This window comes from Pimephales promelas, chromosome 4 (assembly GCF_988280905.1).
Source record: "Pimephales promelas chromosome 4, fPimPro1.hap1.1, whole genome shotgun sequence".
NCBI lineage: Eukaryota > Metazoa > Chordata > Actinopteri > Cypriniformes > Leuciscidae > Pimephales > Pimephales promelas.
The window spans coordinates 34,729,752-34,751,284 of NC_142772.1; the positions used below are offsets into that span (position 1 = coordinate 34,729,752).

Genomic DNA, 21,533 nt, shown 5'->3' on the forward strand with positions numbered 1-21,533 from the left:
AAATTAGGCCAATCAGTAGCATGATAGCATCAGCTGGTGGCGGAAAAGAAGTGGATGGATAAATTAGCAAACCTTAGCAAACAGCCACTGAACTAAACTGAACCCCTTGCTGCGTAATCAATATTAGTAAAAAAAAAATTCAAACAAAACAATAGACCTTATTCAGAGCAGCGGCAGCGCCATGACAGGTATGAAAGTGAGGCTGTGAGGGATAGACTTACCGTGTTTCCAATGGCATCCGCTGTAAAAAGCTGAATAAAGCTCCTAGATTACTTACAATTTTCCACAACTTGCATTGTCGGGAGTTTTTTGTCAACTGAAATTTCTTGGAAAGATATTTTTCCAGTGTTTCATGAGCAGAACAATCCGAAAACACATTTAATATCAGTACAACCCATTGAAGAGATGCATATCCCTCACAGCCTCGCTTTCATTCTCATTAAAAATCAAAGATGGCGCTGCCGTGAATAAGGCGTATTGTCTATACAGACATCTGAAATGGTGTTTGGGACATGATTATCACTCAAAACATTTGGTGTGAGTGTGGGGCCTGTGGGGAAACAATCTGGAAACTACACTATTTTTGCAATTTAATTTGCAGTAGTAGCCAAATAGTTAAATTAATAGCCTGGAATCAAAATGGACAATTCTTGTTTTTCAAAATATGAATTCCTTTTCATGCAGACTTTAAGAAAGACTACAATGATGCCCCATTTCACGAGTTCACTTGATCGATCATATAACCAAAAATGTATATGAAAACGTTTGACATGCAGTCCAAGGGTAAAGTTTGTAAACGAGCCCCATAGTGCAATGAATTTAGGTCTGAGGTGGAGAAGGATGCTTGAGTGACATCATCAGAAAAAGAAAAGCTGAGAATATGATTAGATGAACAAGCTCCTTCCAACTTGTTTCCTGAATCTCATATAATGGGGAATTTTGTTCAGTATCACAGACATCATGGTTCATATAGACATAAAATTTTAAACAAAATGTGAAATGTTATAACAGCAATACACGTTTATTCTCAGTGGTGCATTTCTATCTACACACCAGCCTCCACAATCACTCGTGGCATCATGGCATTAATATTATCATCACTCAGTGAAGCAGAGTGGGGTGGGGCATTCGGTAGCTTCACATAATCATGATGGATGCACTGGGGCAATGCACCCGATAGCTCCCTTCTCCCATCAACACACATTCCCTTAATCACTTCAGACACCAAGATGCTCAAGCCAGTCACGCCTAATAACCCAACTAGAAATAAATGATGCAATGGTGGTGCTCTCGCTTCTGTGAGTGAGTGAGTGTAAAGTCATGAAGCTTTTCCTCAGTTTGGATTCGGTCACCTTCTCATGGTAGCCGTTAGCGCTATAGGTCACAGACCTGTGATTTCAGCAGCAATAAAATAATCCCTCTACAACAGAGGGAAAGCTCCACGATTTCAATATTTCTCACAAGATTTTTTCACCTAAGTTATCACAATGCATCTGATATTTTCTTATTTTTTAAATTTCTCAGTTTAAATTTTGTATTTGTTTAATTTATTTTAAGAAGGAATTAGACAATTACAGAATTAGTCAATTACAGGTCAATCTCGAATCTGCCTTTTCTGTCAAAGATAGTGGAAAAAGCAGTATCCTCACAACTGTGTTTCCGAGGATGCGAGGATTTTCAGTCAGGATTTAGACCATACCATAGTACTGAGACAGCTCTCATTAGAGTCACAAATTATTTGCTCTCATCATCCGATCGTGGTTGTATCTCTCTATTGGTGTTACTTGATTTAGTGCTGCATTTGACACAATTGACCACAGCATTCTTTTAAATAGACTAGAAAACTATATTGGCATTTGTGGAATTGAATTAGCATGGTTTAAATCATACTTATCTGACCATTATCAGTTTGTAACATGAAGAGATGTCTTATCGATCACAAGTTCAGTATGGCGTACCACAAGGCTCGGTATTAGGACCGCTGCTATTCACTCTGTACATGCTACCATTAGGAGATATCATTAAGAAACATGGAATTAGCTTTCATTGTTATGCTGATGATACTCAGCTTTATATTTCTTCAAAACCTAACGAAACTTACCAATTCACAAAATTAACGGAATGCATAGCTGATATAAAACAATGGATGACTAGTAATTTCCTACAACTAAATTCTGAGAAAAAAAAAAATGATTCTAATTAATGTCCACACGTAACACGTACCGTCTAACACTTGATGGCTGCTTTGATAAGTTTTCGTCGTCGGTTAGAAACCTGGATGTGTTCTTTAATACCAATCTCTCATTTGAAAGTCATGCGTCTAGTATCTGTAGAACCACATTTTTCCATCTTAAAAATATATCTAAATTATGCCATATGCTCTCATTGACAAATGCGGAACAATTAATGCGTTCATGACATCAAGACTAGATTATTGTAATGCTCTGCTGGGTGGTTGCCCTGCACGCTTAATAAACAAACTTCAGATTGTTCAAAACGCAGCAGCTCGAGTTCTTACCAAAAACAGGAACTATGACCATATTAGCCAGGTTCTGTCAACCCTGCATTGGCTGCCTATTAAACATCGTTTAAATTTTAAACTATTGCTGATTTCTTACAAAGCACTAAATGGTTTAGCTCCCCAGTACTTGATCGAGCTCTTAACACATTATAGTCCTTTACGTCTATTGCGATCTTGGAATTCTGGCCAGTTGATAATACCTAGAATATCAAAATCGGCTGCAGGTGGTATAAGATCCGTTTCCTATTTAACTTCTGGAACAATCTTCCTAACATTTTCCAGGAAGCAGACACACTCTGTGAGTTCAAATAAAAACACATCTCTTTGGCCTAGCATGTACATAACACACTATAGACTTCCTTAATTCAAAATTAGTCTACATAGTTTAGATCACCCTCAGAACCGGGAACACGTCCCGTAAATCCTGATGTACTACTTGGTACATCATAAGAAGGATGGGGTCAACGCTAATATTAGTCTCTCAGTTTATCCCGAAAGGGGGACCCTCTATGGTGGACCTGTTTTTTGTTTTGAAAGATGTCTCTTATGCTCACTAAGACTGCATTTATTTAATTGAAAATACAGTAAAAACAATAACATTGTGAAATAATATTAACAATTTTAAATAACTGTTTTCTGGAGCATCACATGTAATAATTCAGAAATAATTTTAATATGATGATTTGATGCTCAAGAAATATTAATGATTATTATCAGTTTATATGTTGGGTCTATTATGACTTTTCCTAATCTCTCTCTCTCTCTCTATATATATATATATATATATATATATATATATATATATATACATACATTTATTATAATTATGGTGAGTATTATTTTAATTCGAATTTTTAACAATTCATATAAATGTTGCATTATGTATGTATGTATATGTAAGTGTGCATTCAATTAATCATGCTTTTATAAATAATTTTTCAAAATCTGAATGGTGAAGACAATAGAAGTAGGCTACACCTGCCATTTTAAATGTTTTTTTTTAGAATTATTTTTTCCTATTTCAAAATTACCCCAACAGAAACAATGTAACTAATAAATAATCAGATTTTCTGTGGTATAACACAAGGGCGCAGCTTCAATTAAATCTTTTATTAGGAGGAACTTTTAATGATTTGAATGTAAAATAATAGGTTAATTTTATAATTACTCTCCGAGTTGATCAGAAAAACGAGGGTTGATTATTATAGACTTTACTTGCCATTACAGAATATTCAAGGCACTTATAACTGCTTAACGAATTGCCATGCAGTTTCAGACATCTTTCCCATCGTGATCAATAACTTCACGAAAGCAGTGTGGTTGAATATGTTTTAGCGGATATGATGCATTACAGACTATACATTACAGACAGCACAGCACTAAGTGGTTTTATGTCCTTGATAAGTGGGGCCAATGCCAGTAAGTCTGAGAGAACACATTTAGTTTCTCTGAGAGCCTGCACAGTGTTCGTGTTGGTCAGAGATAGATTACTCCCCCCTCTGTACTTTCTCCATACTCTCACACAGAATCAAAATGCTTGACCAGCAAAAAAGGTGATCACTCTCGTTCCCCCTTTCTTTTTGCAATGCAATTGCTTTTTACATGTTGTTGATAATGTTTTTAATTACATTTTACATTTTCGAATTGAATCACACAAAGCTTTTGTGGTGCTGATGAGCTTGTCTGACTCATTATTTTTAACGAACCAAAAGTCTCTCGAGACCATCGGTTTCTCAACTCCAGCGCAGCAGCACCAATTAAACAGTGGAATCTGTGAACATATCAAGAGATTGGTCAGAGTGGCCAACGCTGATCTCCGGGTCACTATTGGAAACAAGAAACTGAAAAAGAAAAAGAAAGAGACAGAGGGAGGTTGTTCTAGATTAGTTCATGCTGTACAGCGGTTTGTCCATGTATCCTGCACATGGCAACCTTTCCCGCCGGCTTTGTGTCAGGCTTTCTGTTCTGTACCACAGAGAATCTCACCACAGTTGTTTTTCTATTACCCACACTCTTATCCCGGAGCTTTTTGCTCACGAGAACTACAATCCCCCTGGACTACTCACTGCCAGCCCAGGCTGCTGTCAATCAAAGTGTCGTGTTTGATTGTGTAAGCAAGTGCGCTCGGGTCTATCCATCCATTCTCTGATCCGCTCGTACAGGGTGGCGGGATGTACGGGTATGGTGTGCAAAGCATTTGGAGATTATCATAGTGAGAATTAAATGGCAAATCTAAGCAAATGTCAAGCATTATTTTTTCTGTCTGGTTTCCTCCTGGATATATGCTGTTCACGTGTTTATTTAGAAAAATAAATCGGGTTTGAGGTGATGACATTTTTTTTTTCTCCATTTCAGTCACCTGATGGAGTTTGGGTTTCTTTCTACTGTCGCCTCGCCTTTGGCTGGCTTAGCTGGGGTTTAAAAGACACTTAATATTTAGTAATGTTACTGATTTGACACTATTGAACTGACTGAGCTGGATGATGACACTATAGTCTTTTGCAGAGCTGCTTAATATCTGAATCGAATTTGTTTCATAATAGATTGATTTCGCAACACAGTTATTGAACTGAATTGAATCAACATGAACTTAATTGAGTTGAATAAAAGACACGATTTCCTTATATAGAACTACTTGTGGTAAAATATGAACTTGAAAACACAGTTATCGAACTGAACTGACATGTTCAGTTTGTTACTGTGAAACTGCAATGTAACAATCTGTATTGTAGCACTATATAAAAAGGTAACTTGAATAGATGAAAGAAGACTCGAGACAAAATTCCACTTAAAACTGGACACATTTTACTGTAAAACAGATTAAGAAACATTTCCAGTGTTCACTGCTGTGAAGAGGTCGTACGAGGCAAAACAAACTGTTTTAGAGCAAACTACTTTCCTGAATACAACGTCTCATGTTAAATACTGTGAACACTGAGCTAAAGAGATAGAAACTATGAGCTTAAACTCGGTCATTTAAAGTAGCAAAATGACAAGATGAGCAAATTTGCTTAAGACATATTGACCATTTATCAGAACTAAACACTATAATATACTGTATTTGGCAGACTAAGAAAACCATACATGTTTACTTCCAGCACTCCTCAAATACTTTTAGATATTGTAATAAAGGCTATATTAAAAGTATCATTGCTACTGACAATGCTTTAAAGTGATTAGTATTACCAGTAAGGCCTTGCAGAAAATAAGAGACATTATGCAAGACTGCCCCAAAAACAGGGTCCTGGAGACCTTTTCTCTTCTCCAAGCGGGGCACATCAAATCCACACCAGAACCATTTAAACTAAGTCTATTTAAATATCAACATACCAGGCTTTGCTCCACAAAGTCCAAAGGGAACTAACAATAATATTGTGTTTTCTTAAAACATAATGTATCAGTGCCTCATCGAGTTTAATGTTTACCAATTACACTATTTAATGTTCGATTTAGCATCACCATTTCTTTAATTGCTTTATACGTGGGAATCGTGAATAATTTGTACAGTTAGAGAAAAACTGCCTGAAGCCTTCAAATATTATTGCCCACCACATTTGTCATTCTCCATTATGTTCCAAAACCAGTGGCTGTGGTAAAAATTAAAAGGATGCCGTTAGAAACATAAATAGCATCCAAAATATATTTAGACAACAGTGTCCTAGAAGCAGCACAGTCTGTCCTAGAAACAATACAGCTCATTTTACAATGTCTATTGCTACAGAAAATAGATTGGGGGTGGGGGGATGCACAACTGTGGATTTATTTGCAATGAGACACTCGTTCTTGACAAAATGTTCTTCCACCAAACTCTCCTTTCATTTCCTAAATCCCACCCAACATGACATAACTAAATGAGCTTTCTGATCAACACAAGGCCATATATATGGCAAACACTTATTGCAAGAGTAAGTATTCACGTTTCACACCTGACTTGCCATGGACCTTTTAGCAAATCCAAATGGCTCCATGATTCATATTCATAACTTTCTATTTCACACTCTATCATGATATAGCATACAATGACTTTGGTCGAAACAGTGAGCAAGACATGCATTCATCGAAACATATCTAAAGAAGCGGTCGGGCTGTTTTGATTGGATCTAATCTGAACACAATCCGTCTCCCCGATGGCCCTGCAGAAACACAGATTTTGTGCTTTATTTGATTTTCAGGGCATCTACACAAGTGGTCAGAGATGAAAAGAGATGTGATAGATCAACAAGGAAAACAGATACGCATCGTTGACATCTCAGTGCTTTAAAGCTAAAACTCACTCACAAACACAGACATAGATAAACGCGTAATTCAGCACAATATACTCTCCATGGCTTTATGCTCTAAATATAGCGATTCCAGGAATGCTTTTTCTGCTGGCTTCCATTGGATATTGCAATGCATTCCCATCTTCACATTATTACACCGGTAACCACATTACACTTTTTCTATCTGGCAGCTTTCTATGACATGCTGCACCAGCTGCTGATGTTTTGCACTTGAACATCCACTCGTGATGATTGAAGATTACAACTATCTACCGAATTGTCTGTTCGGTGCATCCAAAACACACCCCCACACCAACTACGGCGATTAGAGACCATGTTTCTCCACAGAGGACCACTTTAAAGGCTAAATGTACTATCCTGTATACTATGAAAAAATTACAGTCAAAACCACTTACTTTTAAAGAGAAATACTGCAGATACAACTGCACTGACTTATCAGAAATAAGCGTTCACCTACAAAGAAAAAAAACACCACAACACAGAGTGTGACATCACATCAAATACATACAGATGATTATGTCAAACAAAGAGACACGATTCAAGCGTAAACTCGTAATTGTCTAATGTTGTCTATAGGTTCAAATTCAATACATTTTAAAATCTTATTCAAAGTTTTCTTAAGATGCTAGAAAATTTTGAAAAACTTTGAAGCTAAAGGACAAAATCTGCCAATCTAAATGAGCTTCTTCTACACATGCCTTAATGTCACACATACAGTGTGGAATTTTAAGTCTATAGAAATCTAAAATGTCTCAACACACACAAAGCCCCTGATACAGATTTCAAGTGTTATTTCAACCCCACTCATGTAGCTCAATCCTGTGGACTGAACAACTTCCTAGTGAATTAAAAAAAGTTTCTCTTTTGTCTCATCTCTCTCTCTCTAAAGAAGGTACAGTACAGAGTGAAACCTGAGTAATATTCCCTCTCGTGAAAAAAAAACACCATAGTTTAACAACTAAAAAGTGCAATATTATGCCAAAACATAAAGTACAGTAGTTATTTTAAGTTAGAGTGAATATATGTACATACAACAGTAATGTAGTTCCACAGTTTCACCTGCACCTGTAGTGAATAACATTAGAACCTCGAGTACTGTTTAGTAAATGGCCTTATTTCATTGTCCCTGTTAGTTCACCACAAAAACAGCTACTCAAAAATATAAAAAAAACAGATCTGTTCTTATTTTTCAGTGTTATCACAGCTTTCTCAATTCTCAAAGAAATTGAACATTGTTTTCTAGACCTCAAACAGGCTAAAAGATAAGACCTGCTGATATCTCGCGAATGTTTTCCTGTCAGGCTGAAAGCTCGGATAGATGGGTTGAACACACAGCACCTACAGTAACAGTAATGGCTGCTTCCCCTAGTGTTTCATCTGAGGGCAGATGATTCAAACATTATCTCAATGTCATCCATCCTCATCCTGAACCTCATCTTCCTCCTCCATCTCAGGGCTTTTCCAGCCAGGCTCTCTCTCTCGGGAGGGAACGTTGCCGCATGGGCTCTAAAGTAAGCTACCTGCCTCTTGGGCTGTTTAAACCAACGACAAAATGTCACAGAAGGTCATCATAGTCGAGAAGTTTGGAGTGCTGGCGGCTCTTCCACAAGCGGTAGAGGCGGAAGTCGAAGTACATTTCGATCATCTCCTTACCTAAGAGTGGAGAGATCACAACATATTTAGCTCTCCTTAAAATAACGGACCATCAAATCACAGGCACCACGTCACACTTCTATTGTACCATCCGCTGAGTAAAATAGATCTACGTACATTAGGAAGCCTTTAAAGGCATTTGTGGGTGTTTTAAATACTGTTCTCTATTTAAAACAGTGGTAATTATCCTCAACAGTGCAAATCAAGCTGTGTAGAGTCCATAGGGGACTAAAAGGAGACAGAAGAGGAGGGAGGGGAGCAAGTGGGCCTCCTGAGTCCAGAGACAGGAACAGTGGGAGAAGAGGAGTTTTAATTGGAGAATAATTACTTTCAAATCAATAGCAGTGGCACTGATGAGAGTCAGAGAGTCGGGTCAGAGTTCACGTGGCACATTGAAATCTCCATACTGTGTATGTGATCGGCCACCCAAGCGTTTATTTGAGAGACCACCATAGCCAGATAAACAGATAGAATTGATTTTTTTTAAATGCATTTTCGTAGTTTGTTTACCGCACGTGTGTGTGTGTGTGTGTGTGTAGTACACTCACCCTGAGCTGACAGCTCCAGAGGAGACTTAAACTCAAGGGCATGAGGTTTCATCAATCTCTTGAGGTTTTGAAAAAGCTGAGGATGAGAAAACTTTTCTGTTACTTTTCAATTTTCACAGTTGTTAAATCTTCAAATTTTCAAAAGACCTTCGATATTACTCCCAATATTCCAAATAAAGACTGAAAACGGATATAACATATATATTTTTCAATGATCAATGCTAAAATCAATATTCGAAGAGCTGGGAGGTTGGTTACAATAAAATGCAGATACAATACACAAATACATTATTTGATACATACACATTTGATACATATAATTTAAAGAACGCAAATGAAGCAAAATTGTTATTTGATTACGTTATATACTTAACAATAATGTAGTACAGTATATCATGTAGTATATATATAATATGCAATATTGAATACTTGTTATTGTTATTATATACACACAATATTTAATAAAAATTATAATTAGTGATCATAGAAATTGTTATTAGTATTAGTTTGGTGTATATATATCTCAAAAATATAAACTTTCCAATAATAAAAGTGTTATTTTAATAATAATAAAATATATATTATTCTTAATAAAATACTGCTTCACGTTATTATTACTATTACCCATTTACTCATTCACAATATAATAAATTCAATTTTGTTATTTTTGTGTGTAACAACACAAATAGCAAGTATTCAATAGTAATAATAATTAAGCAGTAAAGCATTCAAATAATATATTTTTTATTAAAATAATACATTATTATTATTAATATTACTTGTGTACTCAAATAAAACTGATTAGGCTGTCTGTACATTTCAAATTGGCCAAATATTGATCTATAAGTGCTATACAAGTCTGTAACTAAAAGCTAACCAAAATCTTAATCTGAACCTTCTCTCTGGTCGACTTGATAATCTGACTGCACAGGCTGATAATAATAGGAGCCAAACCATACAGCGATGTGAGTGCATCATAAACTAGAGGGAGCTGAACAGGGCAACTGGTGGAGTGTTAAACTGTGTTCTGCCATGCTGTGATCGACCTTCGCTGGAGGGGCTCTGGTAGTGTCAATGAGAATCCTTCATATCGGGACAAAGCCTGTCATAGTGCATTAATTGCCTCCTGCTATTCTCCTTCCAATCCTTTGACTTCTGTTTCTCTGGATGTCAGTATAATCTCTCATTTGGACAGCTATTCTAAAAGCCATTCTTCCATCTCTCTAAATCGATCATGAAAGCCACAGAAAGCCTTATAAATCCAGGGTCAGATAATCAATCTCTTTCCATGGTAGTGAAGGCCAGGCCATTCGTAAACCAAAGTGCTCGCATTAAAAATCTCCTTGCATCAGGATATACAAATATGACTCCTAATCACGAAAAGCAATATTAGCAGCTCAAATCAAACTAGCAACAGAAAAAAAACGGGACACATGGGGAACAGGCTCAAAGGTAATGATTATAATGATGCTGAGCAAACTAATCCCTTGCCTTTATTCAGTATAAGATTACAAATGGTCATTACAACCTTATTAGCTTTCTTCCTGGTATTGAACACACAAGATACTTTATATGGCCAGCTGCTGCTACCTTGACACGGCTAATAGAAAAACAAATCACAGGGACAGTCTATAACCGTTATCTAATTTTAACACCACAACAAAAGAAAAGGCAGGAGTTTAAAGGCACAGTTCACTCAAAAATGAAAATTCTCTCATCATCATGTTTTTCCAAACCTGAATGAATTTCTTTCCATGAATCACAAAAGCAGACATTTTTAAGAACATACTGGTTGCTATTTGCCTTATATTAAAACAAATGGGAGCTGGAGCTTCCAAGGTTCAAAAGGGACACAAAAGCAAAAAAGTATAAAAATATTTTAAAAATCATATGCATTATGCATGATATTCCAGAGTTATGTGATGGACATATTAGATGCCACTCTTTAGAATTGGAAATTAAAAAAAAAATTAATTTGATATGGTTCATAAAACCAGTCTGAATGATTTGTTCATGGATCGGACTGATCTTGTTCTCAACTCAATGACCATTGACTGAAAACTCATATGGCCTACTTATATGACACTTCTACAGTATTTTTGTGTCTTTTTGATTAATTGTAATTGCATGGAAAAGAGAAATGTGTACAACAATATTTTATACAGGTCTGGGATAATATGAGGGTGAGAAAGTGATGATTGTACAGAACTATTCCTTTAAAAACAGAGAGAAGGCATAAAGCTATAGGGTTGCTTTCTGCTGCTGCACCTGGTCAGAATCTATATATAGCAAGTTCACTGAAGCTCTTTCCCCTTCAGATGGAGCAGGAGCCATGGGGGGAAATTGCTAAATGCAGCGAAAAAGCCTTCATGTTTCTTTTTTTCTTTCTTTCTTTACTTCAGTTATATTCTCTCTGTAGATCTGCTTCAGAAACCGACTGGATGAAATGCTCATGTGGCAGAAATTTTTGTGAGACTCTAGTTTCGTGCATGGTTATGTGTGTACTTCAATCAGGGACTCTGTGTACTTCAATCAGAAGACTGCATCCAAATTTGTTTACCAAGTGTCTGTCATACAGGTGCACCATGGGGTTGTCAAACCTCAGCATAATGGTGTTGCAGAGCACTAACTATGCTTGAAAATGATCTGTGATTTGCAGAAATCCTTTGCATATAGACATGGAAAAATAGGGCAAAATCCTAGACATTTTGCCTCACAACACCTCCCCATGGTTCAGAACTCAGTGTACACTTTTCAAAAAGTGGACACCATTCAAAACATGTATTCTGACATATTTGTTTGCACTCCTGTGATTTATTTTTGATCTCAGTCACGCAGCGTCCTGAATGACGAAAATAACTTTTCAAAAATGAGATTTTAATCTGATCTCAAACGATTTACGGATACATCTTGAATCAGGTTTGTTATTTTGGACGTTTAGCATGATAATACCACCGACGTAAATACCACGGTAGTCATTCAGTACCATCTGATACGGTGGGTTACACCGCAGTCCTTTTCTGAAAGTGTTTGTTGTTATAAGCCCATATCCAGCTTGGCATAACTGAATATATGTACAGAGCTGTGGTGGCTAGAGGCAACTGTCAGTGTGTGCCACTGAGAGACTGCGCGTGTTTGCATGTTAGAGTGTGTGAGAGTATATGAGGAGGAGGGAGGGGTGACAGACTGTCTATCTGTCAATCACAGAGCAGTTGCTTGTCAATCTGGCACCCTGATCTCCTGGAATCATATCCCTGCCTCACCCTGAACACAATCCAACCAGTCTTTCTCTATTTCTCATGCACATAACTGTCACAGCATGAAAGCACATGGAAGAATGAGGGTGGGCAGTCGTGTCAGCTCTGCAAACGTGCTAAAACCCATATAATTTAACATGAATATAAAGGGTAAGACTGATATACAGACTATAAAATGTAATATAGTCTATAATCTAGAAAAAGACTATAATCTTTCTATCTATAGACTGAATATTCATTCAATTCCCCTCTATCTCTCACTCATAATTTCCTGAATTGTCTTTATGATAAAAATCCTATGTAATGAAACAGTGGTTAAAACACAAAGAAGGGGAGTAGACATTATCTACCTTTTCTCCATTAGCATTGCCGAGCACATAGCAGCCCATAATGTGGATGAGGTTGGGCTCAGGATTTAATAAACTCATGAATCTGCCAAGTCTCTTCCAGAACCTGCACACAAAAAGCTCAGAATTATCACAAAGGTTGGGTTACATGATTTTTAACAGTTGATAATCTTGATATTGTAAATTTCATTGAATTGACATTAGAAAATATATATTTTGCAACAGAACGCCATCTTCAAGTAAGCTGCACAAAATAAACTGAGCAGAGATCTTGAATGATTTATCAGTACATAAAGAGGTCCTCTTTGCAGCGTGATTAACAATCATTGAAATTTTGAATTAATAATATCCTGTATTTCCACCATCTTGTGGGTTGTTGATTATAATGGGAGCATTCTAGTTGTCATACACTGCAAATAGAAAATGACACAACAGGAGTGGACCAAAAGGCAATTTTTCAGATTTAATTAACAAGCATGCAAACTCATCAAGGGTAAAAAAGGTGATGAAGATGTGACTCCCCTTACCATGTCCATGTTATTTGTTTTATACCATTTTGATGTTCCACTTTAGACATTCTACTAACTAAAAGTAACTTTGCAACTAGAGTATTTTGCAACTTTGCAATTAGAGTATTAGTAGAGTGTCTGCTTAATATCCGCGATCACTTTATTTTGATGCGCCCCCAACAGATGTTGAACTGACTATAAAGCTGCGTTTCCATCTGATAACAAACGTCTACTTTTATATCTAGCATTACAAGCTTTTTGAATACGCTTTGGATGTCACTTTTCTGCAGTTTTGCACTCAAAACAAACACGCAGATTGGGAGGAGCAGTCGCACGCAGTTCAACGTCACTATCTTCCCGCCCACATTTAACATTTACGCATTTAAACGCAGTAAGCAAGCAGTCTGAGGCAAAAAAAGTTCCTATGAAAAAAGTTCCAGGGACAAATAGTTCCTGGTAATTGCGGTGGAAACGCGGCTTAAGTAGCTTTGCAACTACATGTCGAATTATTCTACTAACCTGAACCCTAAACTAACAGTTTACTAAAGTCTAATAATACTAATACTAATGAAATAAAGTGTAATCAAATACTGTGCATTACTTCTTTTACCTCTTTTACGATAAACCACAGAGCTTTTATTTTGGCGGAAATACCGAAGAGAGACCTTAAAGTTTCGCTTACAGTATGTTGACAACAGGTTTGTAAATCTGTGAAGCATTTTAGCATCCCTGAATTCATTGTGGGAGACACCATTGTAATCTCAGTTTTTTTGTTTGTTTGTTTGATTGTTTATTACATTGTGTATCGCTATTACAAATAGAAAAAAGATACAGAACTGTTTTGTGAATGTAAACTCACTGTATCATGTCCTCCTCCTTCTCTACTTTAGCAAATGTGGCCACTTTGTTCTTCAGTAGGTAGAGATGACCTGGACCTCCCTGGAGAATAAAGAGAGCCAATTATGCAGTGGAAAATAACATGCACATAAATACTCCACATGCACACTTGTGAAAAAGCAAGATATGCAAATTATCACACACATATCTTTTTACAAACCTGACAGAAGATGAGCATGTTCCAGATTTTGCAGCCTTTTCTGTAGGCGGTGAGTTTCTTTTCAATCTCCTCTGAAGAGAAGAGAGATGAGAAAAGACAGATAGCACAGAAGTGGAGAGGGAGGCAGCAAGGGATCATATGAAATTACAGCCCAGTTTTTTCATAGTAAACAAACAGCAGGAGTAAACATTAGGCATAGAAAAAAAAAGTGTCTGGCCAATTAACACGTACCTAGTATATCATCGAAGGTGGCATGTTCATGATCCTGCAAGCAGAATACAGGGCCAGCATGAACAACAACAACAACAAAAACGGCATAAATCTGAGACAGGAATTATCAGTTGGTAAATATTACGTCACATATTTATTTGAACATAACTTAAGCATAATATATGGGCTAAATCAATAGCTTGGCATTACAAAGCAGTTATCTGCAATCTCGAACAATGATGATTTGCACTACTAAAACTTGCATGCGAGAGCTGACTGGCAGACATCATTAGCGGTGCTTAACACAAGGAGCTTTATACAAATAAACAAAACTTTGATGCTCTTTGATCCTGTGTATGACTGCATCATTAAACTATACTCACATAGAGAATGGGGATTATGGAGGGGTCGTCCCGGCGGATTATGTCGGGAACATACTCGGCCTTTGGTACTTTTGATGAAATAAGCTGTTCAAAAACAAGGATGAATAAAACACATGCATATTAATGAGCCCGTCGATGATCAAAAAGGTGCACTACATTTAATGAGAAATTGATGATGAGTTCATAAGGCAGTTGGCTCATATCAAAATGGATGAGGGTGATTGAAATATTTAGGTACCATAATTTTGGGTGGGATGAAGTCATCACCCTCGCAGGCTGCTCTTTCTGACTCTCTCTCTTCCTCCCAGTCGACATCATCACAGTTTTCTTCATCCAGATTGCCAGACGACGCCTGGAGGTCTCCACCTGGGGAAAAGGTAATATGCAAATACACAGAAACACAACAAAACACAAGCAAGTAAACAACCAATGAGATGCCAGGTTCTATGTACAAAAATCTTCATGTCTGAGAGGTTAGTCGTTCTAACATGACCTCTCCTGCTTGTATGTGAGGAGAAAGTCTTACAAAACAATGCATTTAGTGCCATATAGGACACAAAGAGAAAGCACACATATAGACATCAAAGTACATCTGTGGTTAACAGACATTTTACACATGCACAGATGCTGATGACGATGAATAGCACAATGTACGAATTTTGCACAATGCACAAATGGATGCCTCTAGAGAACATGTCAATTTCATATTTAAGATTTTTTTTTAATTCCTGAAATTTAAGACATTAAATTCTGCCACCAAAAAATCATATTCTCATAATAAAAAAATAAATGAAAAATGGCAGTTATTACTGTAAATGTATAAAATGTACTACAAAAGTTTGGGGTTAGTAAGATTTCAGCAAGGATTCATTAAATTGATCAAAAGTGACAGTAAATACATTCATAATGTTACAAACGATTTCTATTTTAAATAAATGCTGTACTTTTGAACTTTCTATTCATCAAAGAATCCTAAATTATTATTATTATTTTTTAAAGCCCCAAAATTAAGCAGCACAATGGTTTTCAACATTGATAATAATAAGATATGTTTCTTGAGCACCATATCATCATATTAGAATGATTTCTGAAGAACCGTGCGACACTGAAGACTGAAAATTCAGCTTTGCCACCAGAGCAATACATTTAATTTTAAAAAGTATTTAAGTAGAAAAAAACATTACTTAAAATTATAATAACATTTCACAATGTTACTTTTTCACTGTACGTATTTTTAATCAAATAAATGTAGCATTGTATTGGTGAGCATGATACTAGATAGACAAAATATTTACCAGCCCCAGACTTTCGAAAGTTAAGTGTCTTTAAAAATATAAACATGATAGCATAATAGTTGGCAAAAACAGAAATATCAAACAGAAAACATGTTTGTAATTGTTATGTTTAAAGTTACGTTTAAATAAGACTAGGACATGATCTTGACAGGCATCATAAGATTTGTATATGAATGTTTTGTGTGGGTGACCAATACATGTACTTAAATCAGAAAATGATACACCATGGCTGTGTGTGTCTTTCTCTGTGTGTGTGTGTGTGTGTGTGTGTGTGTGTGGACTCACTGTCTCTGGAGTCATGGAGAGAGTCAGGCTTGACGGGTGTAGGGTCACTCCAGGAGCGGCTGAAACTCTTCGCTTTGCGATCAGCAAATGCTAATAACAAAGCGGAGGAGGAAAGCATCACACACACTGCTCTTCAACACACACACACACACACACACACACTCTGGGCTCTTGTCTGAGGTTGGGATGTGACATGTTTGAGGATTTCTCGACTTTAGGCTGACTACTTCTAAATATTAGAACCAATTTCACTCTGTATACTGTTAACACTTCTTGATAAGAGAGAGGCAAGGTATTCAGAAACTAATTCACATTGCTAGTTGTATATCAGACAAGCGCATCGGTTTCATCCTTGTGACCAGATGACTGAAGCATCTGTGACCCCTGAAAATAATTCATCTGACACCATGAATTATTATCAAGCAATGGCATGTTCACATATCTGCATTGAAAAAAATCACAAAATTTGCACACATTACTCACTCTGGGTCTTCACCTTCCTGCTGCCCACCATCCTCAAATGTTTCCGGAAGTTTCTGGGATAGAAAGGATTTTAAGAAGCAAAGTAGATTGGAAAGAGGTATAAGATGAGAGGGGGAAAACACAAGTAGAATGGGAAATGGAGTAAAAGGAGACAAAAATGGAAATGTTAAACACACTTTCAAACAAGCATGGCAGATTACGGACAGGGACGAGTGTTTGAAGTTATACAACAAGCTCAGTGCACTCCAAACAAATCTCCAGTCCTCAAAAAATAGGCAAACATAAACAGTTTGTCCCAGTTTGACACCGCTTCAGAAACACATTTACAATCTGTGTGTCAGTATGTTCAGATATTTAAGCTCACTGTTTGATCTTTTAGCTTAAAGTCACCAAGAAATCTAAATGGACATTTCTTATATTTTATGGAATATTCCACTGTTTATTGTAAATAATTTATCTGTGCAAGTTTGTTGGTCATCATGTGCCCTCTCTTCAATCAAAATAACTTCCCCTCACTCATCTGACTCTTCAGGACAATAATTCCTTCTTTCCATCAAACTGTCACTCACATGAGACCACAGCAATTGACCTTTCGTTGACCCCTCCCCCAAAAACAGCCATTGTCCAATCACACATCATAGCAACCGTTACTATGTGAGCAGGTCCATCAAACATTGACTCCAAGCAAGATGTTGAAGCGATACGCCCACGGCATTTGTAAATCAGACACTATGTACCCTGATAGATTGTCTGGAGGAGTTGTGCCAACAATGGATAAAAGTTAAATACTGTATGTCGAATATGGTTATTTCGCGAGCAGCGTGCGTGAGACTGAGGCACTGAGATTCAGTTAGTCAAAGAAACATGGAGAAAGCAGATCAAGAGGATCCACAAAAGAATTACATTTTCTAAAGTGTTGTTGTTAACATAAGTTATTCTAGGGGGAAAATGAGCAGCAGTCAACTACTGTAGCAGTGCAGCACCTGTAGACTACAGTTTAGAGTACACGTTCGCTACGGGGAAAGCATCAAGCTTACTTGACAACATCAGTTCATATATCAATATAGTAACGGATAAAAATAACCTTAAATAATGTATGGAAATCTGCATCTTTCCGTCTCTTATGTAGTTACTTTTTAAACACGAAAATCGCATTTCCAACATCTTGAAGCTGCTTCATACGTCCAATCGGAAGTGAGCATCCCTATGCCTTACTCACTCTGAATAGCAGAACATGACCATCAAATATTAAATTACTTCCTTGACGTGACCACTTCATGTTTCCTTCACTAACAAACTAGTGGAAGGGGTCTTCGTGAAGGGATTCAGTTGTTAACTTTCGTTTGGAACGCTCCTACAAATGGCTTCCCCTCCCGAGAGTGCAAAAACACAGTTTGGAATTTTCCCTTGGTTTCATACTGACTTTAAATGAACATAATAGAAATCTGAAATCTTCTAACTTAAACGTGCACCAAATGAGCTTTTTTTTTTCCACTTAAAAGTCTTACTACTTTTGAATATACTGTATGTTTAAAATTGTGAATATAAATATGAAAATAAACTAGAGAAATTACTCTAGTAAAGTCAATGGCCAAGTAAAATCTGTTTTATTCTGCAGGTCGCCGCCTCATGGAGGCCAACAATTTGTGAGATTACATGATCTGTCAAATACTACTCTTCTTTATGGGTGGAAAAAAAAACAGGGTAAATAAGGTATTTTTACAACAGCATTGGTAACCAAATACATTTGATTTTGTGTGATGTAACATCCATGCAGATAGATGTCAGTATAAACACTGTATTGGCCCGTGAAACATTAAATTACCAACTTCCATACTATATGGTACAGTATGTGAGCCGAGTAGTATGTCCGAAATCATAATATTCATAAAATTGTAGATGAAAAGCACCGGATGACCTGTACAACTTCCGTCGAGATTCTAAAGTGTGCATCTGATGGGCACTTTACTATCCCATGGCGCCACGGGATATGATTTGTGAATGGCAAGGAAGCAATGGATGAAGTATGTCTGAAATTTCATTCATACTATATAGAACTATGTACTTTTTTAACAGTCAAAGTAAATTTCAAACCAAATGTAGTGCCTACTATACAGTATATGATTTCAGACACAGTCTTACATTCACCTCTGGGTACGTGTTAGTGCAATAAACCTTGCAAACAATATGAATAACGTCATGAAGCACAGTAAAATTGTGTATTGTTTTTGCAATATGTTTTTTTATTACTGAGTTCTGGGGACTTCGAAAAATCGCACACAGAAAATTGACTACTACAAACTGCCTCATCAGAGAATGAAAGCAAGTTCAGTTGACCCACTCCTTCAACACTGACAGCCTTCCTACTCTCATTAGCACTCTACACTTGTTCTCAGTGCATCATGTCACCATGGTTACACCGTAGTGTAGTATTGTAGAGTAAGTCGTGGAGAGGTAGGTGGTCTTTCCTCATTTGCCAAAAAGTAATAGAGCAGTTCACATACTCAATGTGGAGCCTTTAAAATAAAAGAGAGCTGGGTCAGGCATGTAATAATGAGGCAATTTGGCTTACCGATGGCCACAGTGTAGAGTAAGCATTTTGTTTCTGCAGTCATGATGCAGTTGCACAACACCACAATATTAGAAAGAAGCACAAGGACCTAAACCAGTAAAATATACTGCAGTAAAAACTAATTTTCTTGCAGTATGCGTAGCAGAGGACATTTTTTACAGCATGTACTGTACCTGTGCCTCTATGAGCCTCTAATCAAATTCACCAACAAAAGAGAAAAGGGCTTTGTTTAATATCACTGTTATATTTGAGATGCCTACAGTACAAAGAGCATGGTGACAGTGCATCTGTATAGTTGTCAGAACCGCTTTTCTCCTTATGTCCGTCTTGTTGACAGCCTTCTAAACTGCTGTCAACGTCAATGTGCCGGCTGAGAGGGAAAGTGTGCAGATCTTCATCAAGTTTCAAAAATAGAAGCGCGTATCAAGAGAACTATGAGAATCATTGTTAATTAGACGCTCTAACGATCTTAATCCTCATGTGTGAGCGAGCTGAAAATAGAGTGATCAGTCAGTCGCCGGATTTTGACACGTTGATCTTCAGAGAAATATATATATTTCGATTGCTTTTATGAATAATTTAAGAATATAACATACTGTAACACATTTCTTAAAAAGCACATCCATTAAAAATTGGAACAACAGAAACAGCTCAAATAAAACGACTGTGCCAGAAGATTTAGAGAATTGTTCTACTTTTTTTTATCTGATGAAACTCAGTACAATTAAAACTACTATGAGCTGCAATGAATAGTTCACTGAAAATGCTGTCATGATTTACTCACCCTCATGTTGTTCCAAACCCATGTTACTTTATGGAACATAGAAACTGTTTTGAAGATTTTTCTCAAAAATGAGAATTGGGGCTGTCAAGCTTCAAAATGATAAAAAGGCATACCCTACCTCTCTTTGATGTGTTCAAGATATTCTGATTTGTGAATGAATCACAAAGCAGAATGATGTGTTCACTAATTGAACTGGTCTAATTCAACTGTGAAGTCAACTTACAGACAAAGTATTTAGTTACAGTAGGTTAACATCTCAGAGTAATTATTAGTAAATAAATAAGCTTAAATGTTGGTCTGCCCATCACACACAAAGCTGTATTAGTAAACGACTTTGAATGCAGCACACAAATCAAATGGATATGAATGCATTAAAGGATTTTGTCACCAAGTGGCAAAATTTTGGACCAAGTCATTATTATTATTATTATAAAACTGTATGACGGAAGAAAGACACTCTTAAAGGTTTTGAAAGACAAAAAAGTGAGTAAATGATGGCATAATTTTCATTTTTGAGTGAACTAAACCTTTCATGCGCGGTTGTTTTGTAATCCTAATGGATGCAACCAATTATCTGCAACCTTCCCACAGTCAGAGGCTTCTACAGTAATGTTGTTGAGCAGCGTCATGGGATCACTGGAAAACACTAAAAGCTAGATTCACAGTCTGATCTGTAAAATAAAAGAGGAGCTGAACTCGGTTACACATTTGCTGGGAAGATGAAAACCATATCTGTCCTTTAATTTGTCCTTTTAGGTGAAAATGTCCATTAGTTCTCTAGCAATTCTGCATCATGCTGGGAAGACTTTTTTGATGATTAGGTGAACAAAAGTTTTTAAATATGTAAGCCAACTCAACTAGGTGGAATGAGATTTGCTGTTGAGTTATTCATGGTGCAGATGGCATTATTGTCCTGTGTGACACTAGACTTGAGTTAAATTGTGACACTAGCCTATGTAAGTGAAATTCCGAAAGCGTTCAGTTGTCAGCTGTATCGATTGACACACTCCAGATACTGCACCTTTGGTTATTCGACTGACCTATTGATCTAAGCAGCCAAACACAGAGAGAAACACACACACACACAAACCCATGTGCTTTGCGTGCGTCTGTGCATGCATCAGGCTTTGCTTTAATTTAAAGGCAGTAAACCTTTCACATAATGCTTACCTTCTAGTCCTCTGTTATGCCATACGGAACCGTTTGCCACTGAAACTGCTTAACGCACCAGTGGGGCTCAACAGCCTTTTAGACAAACGGGTCGGCGCGTATGGTTGGGTTGCGGAGAGTTCAGGTTACGGAGAGTTTGTGAGTTATAACGGAATATCATTATGAACATCAGCTAT

At 36.9% G+C, this 21,533-nt stretch overlaps 1 protein-coding gene across 6 annotated transcripts in view; it reads right to left on the reverse strand.

Moving 5' to 3' along the window:
• Window positions 1-21,533, reverse strand: part of nsmfb (NMDA receptor synaptonuclear signaling and neuronal migration factor b) — a 117,384-nt gene that overhangs the window by 80,203 nt on the left and 15,648 nt on the right. For 4 of the 6 annotated variants that reach the window (XR_016168355.1, XR_016168354.1, XR_016168357.1 and 1 more), the window contains 9 exons: window positions 16,832-16,884; window positions 16,349-16,438; window positions 15,007-15,134; window positions 14,769-14,852; window positions 14,407-14,440; window positions 14,176-14,246; window positions 13,978-14,057; window positions 12,613-12,715; window positions 9,006-9,081 (listed from right to left, as the gene is read on the reverse strand). Coding sequence is in view for 2 of the 6 variants with exons in the window: in XM_089130346.1 (XP_088986472.1) it covers window positions 8,360-8,457; window positions 9,006-9,081; window positions 12,613-12,715; window positions 13,978-14,057; window positions 14,176-14,246; window positions 14,407-14,440; window positions 14,769-14,852; window positions 15,007-15,134; window positions 16,349-16,438; window positions 16,832-16,884 (817 nt within the window). In the remaining 4 variants the exon portion in view is untranslated. Of the gene's footprint in view, window positions 1-5,303; window positions 8,458-9,005; window positions 9,082-12,612; window positions 12,716-13,977; window positions 14,058-14,175; window positions 14,247-14,406; window positions 14,441-14,768; window positions 14,853-15,006; window positions 15,135-16,348; window positions 16,439-16,831; window positions 16,885-21,533 lie in introns of those variants that run through there. The other 2 variants (XM_089130346.1, XM_039659596.2) reach the window with 1 other exon arrangement.